The 8,373-nt window shown below is 46.0% G+C and overlaps 1 protein-coding gene across 1 annotated transcript; it reads left to right on the top strand.

Moving 5' to 3' along the window:
- Positions 1 to 1,765: 1,765 nt before the first annotated feature.
- LORICRIN (loricrin cornified envelope precursor protein) lies at positions 1,766 to 4,203 on the top strand. Its single transcript, XM_046680149.1, has 2 exons — positions 1,766 to 1,841; positions 3,076 to 4,203. The coding sequence occupies exon 2, from the start codon at positions 3,099 to 3,101 to the stop codon at positions 3,960 to 3,962; it is 864 nt and encodes a 287-aa protein (XP_046536105.1). The 5' UTR covers positions 1,766 to 1,841; positions 3,076 to 3,098; the 3' UTR covers positions 3,963 to 4,203.
- Positions 4,204 to 8,373: the final 4,170 nt, after the last annotated feature.

Here is an 8,373-nt window from a genome sequence, read left to right as displayed (position 1 = left end):
AACCTCTGTCACCATCACCTTAAAAAACATAGGCCATGATTTCAGAATTAAAGACTTTCCTTCTCAAGAATGCACTGCTGATGTCCTTTCACTTACGTTTTCCTAAGAACTAGAGAAAACAGTAATGAGCCAACTTGGGCCCACAGAGCAGTGCTGGAACCATGGTGCACACCTTCTCCCCTTCCCCAGTGCGGCCCAGCTAAATAACACTGTTCTTTGTTATACCTGTGGCAATCACCTAGTTGGAGCCTGCTTCCCTGCAAAACCTCCATGGGGCCTCAGCTTCAAGCTGAGAACCCCTCCTATTCCAACAGATCCTGGAGCCTGCCTCCTGGCTATTCTCTGAGGGGGGAGCTCCTGGGTTCATGCCATCTAAACTAAAACTAGTGCCACCAGTTTCTGAAGGACACAGTCTAATGGGGATCATCTGGATCATTAAAACTTCACCATAATTAACAGTCAATTTAATATTGGAATTGTCATTTCAACACATAGCTGGGTGGAACAAAGTTCAAACGTAGTGTCTTAAACAACCACAGTTGAGTTCCAGTGATGAGAGAAGGAGGGAGCATGCTGTTCTTCATACACAGAGGTGATGCTACAGGCCTAGGGTCAACAGGGTATTTTTGAGTTAATTTTCTAGATAAGAGCTTGCCTCAAGCCATTCATGGACTCCCTTCTGGCCATGGGTGTCCAAGGGCAGGCCAAACTGGAGATAAGAATATGCTGTTATGGGAGAAAACAATAAAAAGGACAGCATCACTTTCTAAACTTTACATAACAGTTCTCTCTTTACAGGCCTATGAAACATTACTATTGCTATTTGATAGACAAGTAACTGAGCATCAGAAAGTTTGTTCATTCAACAGTCAATAAACACTTACTGAGGGGCTTCTATATGCGGCCACTGAGTAAGGTGCTGTGACTCTGCCCAAGGTGACACTGTTGGCAAGTAGAAAAGGGAGCACCCAAAACCAGTCACCTAACCTCAAGTCTATTCCATTCCACAGCTGCCTCTTAGGCTGGGGTCAGTCTTGACGCAGAAGACCACAGACCCCAGAGCCAAAGGAAAGACCACATGGTCAATCTCTTTAGGTTGCTCCTCTGCAGGGAAAGTCAGGACCAATGATCAATTTTCTCAGACACTTGCTGTCTCCAAGAACAAATCAAAGGAGCTACAGAGTTCCATTAGTTATAGCAGCATCCATGGTATGCGGCCCAGAACTGGGTGCCGGGGGCTCTCGCACTCTCTCAAACGCAAGGGCAAGACAGAAATACCCCAGCAAAGCACACATGAAATCTTGGGGGAGAAACTTTTGCCAAAAGAGAGACAGGCTCTCTCTAAAGTTCCGAGGGTTTCCAAGCAATGGGATCAGAAGCCAAACAGTGAGATTTGAAAGGTCCTACTCCTTGGGCCAAGGACTGAGATGTCCAGCATGACCCTCTAGGCCACCTTCAGAATATAGAACCTATTCCTCAAGCCCAGCCCTCCGGTTATGGCACGCATCCCATGCCAGAGGCTTTGGAAACAATGTCTGCCATCCACTCTGGCTGGCTGTCCCTGCTGGCCAGCCTGTCACACAGTTGCATCAGAGAAGGGGCCAGTCACACATGAGGCTGCCCATCTCAAGAATGCCAAAATCTTCATGAATGGGCCACCCTGTGTCTGCAATCACAGGCAGGTGGGGCAACAGCCATGGGTCACGTAACTGAGGCCAAATGTGAGAGGCTGGCCGGAATCAATAGATGAGTCAGGGCTCAATGTATAAAACCTCGGGAGCTCCAGTGCTCCTCACATAGCCAGCATCTTCTCTCTTCACTCACCCTTCCTGGTGCTTTGGGTAAGTGTGGGTTCTCCTGGCTCTCATCTTCCCAGGTGATCTTGCCCAGGCCTGCAGAGACTAGGCAGACCAGGGGACAATGGACAGGCAAGGCCCTTACCCCTTCAGGAGCTACTGGACCTCTGCTTCCCAACTGCATTCATGTTGAGAGGGAATTCAGGCAGGAAAGAGACAAGGGCTGAGCTGCTGCTGTGCAGATGGTGTTTCTGGTCTTCTGGCTAGAATGTAAACTCCACAAAGAGAAGACTATCTCCTGTCTCTCCAGCACCCCTGGAGTGGCAGGCCCCCAGTGCTGGGCAGAGGGGCACTCTGCAGAGACTGTCCCATGCAGCCTGTGAAGGGGCTAAAAGGACCTCAGGAGGTCCTGTGGGGAGGAGAGGTTGAGCCTACTCTAGAGAGTGGGGAGAAGGAGAATGATTCAGAGATTGCTGCAGGTGGGAGAAATTTTAGGATCCAAGGGAACCCAATGCCTGTTTTACAGAGAGAGATGTTCTGAGAGGAAAATGACTTGTGAGATGCTGAGACACGGGTTCCTACTATTTATAGTCCCCTTAACCAAGCTTGGACTTTAGCAAATAGAAAGGGCGATGGCTGATGTCTTCCGGCCAGAGGTGCTGGTCCAAAGGGTCGTTAGAGTCCAGACAGGACCATGGGAGAGCCTGCCTTTTCTGATAACTGGACTGGGATCAGGCTGAGCTCAGTGGGATAGACCAAGAGTCTGAACTAAGGACTTTTGCAGAGAAAGGGGTGCAACCCAACCCTCCAACATTCCGACAAACCTTCCTCTGTTGTGTCAGGGATGAGTCAAATCTCCCACCCTAGGTGGAGGTTTGTGTAATTTTCTGTCTGCGCTCAGAGAATCAGCGTTGGAGATCTGAGAGATGAAGTGCACGAACCCTCGCATTTTACAGAAGTGAGGAAACAGGCCGCAGGATGGGATATCTGCCCCCAAAATCACACAGCAGAGGCCAGATGCAGAGCTAGGCGAGAGAAATGGGCACCACTAAGCTGGCGATGTAAAGCTTGGTAAAGACTTTCGGCGAGGGAGTGCAACTCTTTTCTAAAAGTACAATCCTAGGAGTCCCAGCGGAGAGCTCTCCCGGATCTGAGCAGAGAGAACTTCAAGCCTGGCCCAGGCAGTGCCGCTCCAGATGATGGGTGTTACCTGGTGCAACTGCCTCCTCCCCGCATCCTCCTGCCGCTGGTCCAGTGATGCTCTCTGCTTTCTTTCCAGGCTTCCCTCCCTCCTTAGACAAGATGTCTCACCAGAAAAAGCAACCCACTCCCCAGCCCCCAGTGGGCTGCGGGAAGATCTCCGGCGGTGGCGGCGGTGGCGGCGGCGGCGGCGGCGGCAGCGGCGGCAGCGGAGGCGGCTCTGGCGGCTGCGGTTTCTATAGCGGCGGCGGCGGCGGAGGCGGTGGCTCTGGCGGCTGCGGCGGCGGCAGTGGCGGCAGTTCCGGAGGGAACATCAAGTACTCCGGCGGCGGCTCCTCCAGCTGCGGCGGCGGCTCCTCCGGCGGCGGCAGCGGCTGCTACTCCAGCGGCGGCGGCTCCTCTGGGGGCAGCAGTGGCTTCTACTCCGGCGGCGGCGGCGGCGGCGGCAGCTCGGGCCAGCAGGTGCAGTGCCAGAGCTACGGAGGCATTTCTAGCGGCGGTTCCTCCGGGGGCGACTCCAGCTGTGGCGGCGGCTATTCCGGCGGCGGCGGCTCCTCCGGCGGCGGCTCCAGCTGCGGGGGCGGTTACTCCGGCGGCGGCGGCTCCAGCTGCGGCGGGGGCTCCTCTGGCGGCGGCCCCGGCTACTTCTCGTCGCAGCAATCCACCCAGACCTCCTGCGCGCCCCAGCCGAGCTACGGAGGAGTGTCGTCTGGCTGCAGCGGCTCCTCCGGGGGCGGCAGCGGCTGCTTTTCCAGCGGCGGGGGCGGCGGGGGCTCCGGCTGCGGCGGCGGCTCCTCCGGAGGTGGCAGCGGCTGCTTCTCCAGCGGTGGGGGCTCCTCCGGGGGCGACGGCGGCTGCTTCTCCAGCGGTGGGGGCTCCTCCGGGGGTGGCTCCGGGAGTGGCAAGGGCGTCCCGGTCTACCACCAGACCCAGCAGAAGCAGGCACCCACCTGGCCAAGCAAATAAGGCCCCCTTGGACGCCAAGGAGGCGAAGGAGATGGAGGTGTTCTCCGTGGGCGCCGATGGGCTTAGCGCTCTCATGATATTGCCCTGAAGTTTCCGTTTTCTTTATGTCTTAACTCACCTGGAAGAAGCCATTGAGCTCTCAGGCTGCATCTTGTTCTGCAGTTTTTCTCCTTGGTTTCTGTACAACTGCCTCCCAATCCCAGTGCCTCCTCAGTCAATAAATTTGCAATTCATGAGAATATTTGGGTTTCCAGGAGTCTTTGTAGCTTCCAAGTTCATTCATTCCATTCCTGTCCTTTCCTCCATTTCCTCATCCACAGGTACATTCATTCAACGAATATATTTATTCTGTTGGGGAGAGGTTGGATAGGCAGATAGGAGTCACGGGCTTAGGGGTTGAGTAGCCACCGTGGGTCTCCTCATTGAGCTCAATGCTTTCTTAAGACAGGGCTACCCTGGGAAGATGCTGTCTTTCATAGTCCAGAGCCTGCTCTGCAAGGTCTGAAAGCAGGGTGGCTGCACATTAGGAGCACCAGCTTATGCTACCCAGACTCTCAGGAGAAAGGATACCTATATCCGATATTTATGAGCCTCTACAGTGTGTAAGACCCTTTACTAGGCAGCTATAGGGACAAGAGGAAGTAGAGGAGCTATTTCCTGCTCTCTTGAAGGAGTTTCACCCAACTTAGGAAAATACAGCAGAAGTGTATGAAATGTTCAATACCAGTACCACAGCGATCAGGGGAAACACAGGAAGCTTTCCAGTTAACAAGGAGGAAGCTCAGTTGCTCTGTTAATTGCATGACATAGAACGTCAAAAGGGATGTAGAAATCAGTCTGGACAGGAATTCTCCAGGCTCCGTTTCATATCCTGATTCTACCAGCCCTAACTGAATGCCAATTTATTGATTTACTCAAAATAAAACACCTGCTACATCAAAAAGTCAAGGAATTCTCCCTACCCAGTCACTGCTGGAGACAAAAAGACAAGTTATCCACCCCCCCCCCAACACTTCCATTTACAGGGTCAGCACCGCCTTCATAATTTTTCAATGGTAGCTTATGGAGATCAAAACAGGTAGCAGCCTTAAAGATCCAATGTCCAACTACTGCATTATTTTCATATGTTTTGTTTAAATGAAAGTAGAATTTTTAATTCTGTACAAGAGAGTAGATGCATTTTTCCCTGTTGCTCCTGCTAAGTATAAGTAAAATATTTGGACATCATATATAAAACAAACATGGAAGAGTCTGAAAAGTGGAGAGAAGAAGGCGGAGTAGCTGGAGTCTTCAGAACGTGAGGACTGACACAGTGGTGAGTTCCCTGGGTTTTCTTTTTGCCTCCTAAATAGCCCAGATTGGGCACTAGAAAGTCTGCAACCAAGAAATGCCAAAAAGTGCAGACAAAAAATAGCCCCAAGAAAATCTTAGGGAAAAAGGTGACCAAGCAAGGCAGAAATCTTTTCTGACACTATCCACCCTACTTTAGCCAGACATCTTGGGGGAGAAATGATTGGGAATATTGGACTTCCAGCTGTCACCCGGGAAGAGGTAATAGCCCCCACACACACTTCACTGGTGCAGTATTAGCAGAGGCCTGCTATAGTAAAAGATTTAAGTAAGATCCGGGGTGTCGTAACATAACACTAAAAGTGTCCAACACAATTAAAAGTCACTCATCACACTAAGAACCAGGAAAATCTCGACCTGAATGAGAAAAAACACACTCTATATACTAACGCTGAAATGATACAGATTTTGGGATTATCTGATAGGGATTTTAAAGAAAACATTATAAATATGCTTCCACAAGAAATTATAAACACACTTGAAACAAATGAAAAAACAGAAAGTCTTGGCAAAGAAATAGAAGAGATAAGAATCAAGTGGAAAGTTTAGAACTAAAAAATATAATAACCAATTGTAGAACTGAATTTTAGAATTGAAAAATATAAAACTAGCTGAGTGGGCTCAGCAGCAGAATGGAGATCACGGAGTAAAGAATCAATGAACTCAAAAATAGATTAATAAAAATTATCCAATCTCAATAAAAGAGAGAAAATAGGGTGAAAAAAAAAGAACAGAGCCTCAAGAATCGGTGGGACAACAAAAGAACTAGTGCTCATATAATTGGAGTCCCAGAAGGAGAGGAGAGTGTGGGACTGAAAAATATTAGAAGAAATAATCACTCAAAATTACCCAAATTTGGTGAAAGGCATAAACCTACAGATTCAAGATACATTAATCTCAAACAGGATAAACCCAGAGAAATCCACTCCAATATATCACTCACAAAAATGAACTCTAAATAGATTAAAAATGCTTAAAACTTAAGACCTGAAACTAGGAGAAGAAGAAAACATGGGGTAAAAGCCCTTTGACATTGGTTTCAGAAGCAGTTTCCTGGATATAACAGCAAAAGCACAAGCAACTAAACCAAAAATAGACAAGTGGGACTACATCAAACTGAAAAGCCTCTGCACAACATAGGAAACAATCAACAAAATGAAAAAGCAACCTACAGCATGGGAAAAAATATTTGCAAATTATCTAACTGGTAAGGGGTTAATATCCAAAACCTATAAAAAACTCATTCAACTCAATAGCAAAAAAACTGATAATCTGATTTTAAAAGGGGCAGAGGAACTGAATAGACAGTTTTCCAAAGAAGATATACATAACCAACAAGTACATGAAAAGGTGCTCAACATTGCTCATCATCAGGGAAGTGTAAATCAAAACCACAATGAGATATCACCTCACACCTGTTAGAATCATTTTCATCTGAAAGACAAGAGATAACATGTGCTGGGGAGGGTGTGGAGAAAAGGAAACCTTTGTGCACTGTTCCTGGCAGTGTCAGTTGGTACAGACATTTTGGAAAACCATATGGAGATTCCTCAAAAAATTAAAAATAGAACTGTGTATGATCCAGCAATTCCACTTCTGGGTATTTATCTGAAGAAAATGAAAACACTAACTTGAAAAGATACATGCACTCCCATGTTCTTTGCAGCATAATTTGCAATAGCAAAGATATAGAAATAACTGAAATGTCCATGGATGGATTAATGATAAATAAAATGTAGTGCATATCATATATATATATATATATATATATATATATATGATGGAATATTATTCAGCACTAAAAAAGAATAAAATCCTTTGATTTATGACAACATGGATGGACCTTGAGGGCATTATCCTAAGTGAAATAAGTCAGGCAGAGAAAGACAAATAGCAGATGATCTCACTTATACATGAAATCTGAAAAAGAACAAAACAAGCTCATAAATACAGAGAAGAGATTGGTGGTTGTGGCAGGGAGGAGATGAAATGAGTGAAGGGAGTCGAAAGGTACAAACTTCCAATTATAAAATAAATAAGTTATGGGGATATAATGTACAACATGGCGATTATAATTAATAACACTGTGTTGCGTATTTGAAAGTTGCTAAAAGAGTAAATCTTCAAAGATGCCGCACAAGAAAAAAAATTTGTTACTATATATGGTGACAGATGTTAACTAGTCTTATTGTGGTGATCATTCTGCAATATATACAAATATCTAATCATTATATTGTACACCTGAAACTAATATAGTATAGTATGCCAATTATACCTCAATGAAAAATAAATAAATAAATAACTACTATCTGATCTGCAAATCCCACTTCTGAGTATACATCCAAAGGAATTGGCATCAGGATCTGCCAGAGATATCTGAAGTCCCATGTTGATTGCAGCATTACTAATAATAGCCAAGATATGAAAGTAACCTAAGTGTTCATCAACAGATGAATGTATAAAGAAGATGAGGTATATATATATATATATACACACACACACATACACACACACACACACACACACACAATGGAATACTGTTCAGCAGTGAGAAAGAAGGAAATCCTGCTACTTGTGACAACTTGCATGGACCTCGAGGGCATTATGCTAAGTGAAATAAGTCAGACAGAGAAAGACAAATACTGTATGCTATTACTTATATGTAGAATCTAAAAAAGACAAACTCACAGACACAGAGAGTAGAGTGGTGGTTACCAGGGGTTGGAGGGTGGGGGAAATGGGAAGATATTGGTCAAAGGGTACAACTTGCAGTTATAAGATTAACAAGTTTGGGGAATCTAATGTACAGCATGGTGATGATAGCTAATAATACTGTATCATATACTTGAATGTTGCTAAGAGAGTAAATCTTAAATGTTCTCATCACAAAAAAGAAATGGTAACTATTTGACAAGATGGAGGTAGTAGTTAATATCATGGTGGTAATCATTTTGCAATTTATAAATGTATCAAATCAACACATTGTACACCTTACCATTATGTGTCAATTATATCTCAATAAAGCCGGGGAAAAAACATATAATAAAGATGTTAAGAAGAG

The sequence above is a fragment of the Equus quagga genome, chromosome 13 (genome assembly GCF_021613505.1).
Source record: "Equus quagga isolate Etosha38 chromosome 13, UCLA_HA_Equagga_1.0, whole genome shotgun sequence".
In the NCBI taxonomy this organism is placed as follows: domain Eukaryota; kingdom Metazoa; phylum Chordata; class Mammalia; order Perissodactyla; family Equidae; genus Equus; species Equus quagga.
Note: the sequence above shows the minus strand (reverse complement) of the source record. Positions and strands in the feature narration are given on the sequence as shown.

Excerpts from the sequence above, each read along its gene's own strand:
- LORICRIN (XM_046680149.1), top strand. The coding sequence starts at position 3,099 with ATGTCTCACCAGAAAAAGCAACCCACTCCCCAGCCCCCAGTGGGCTGC.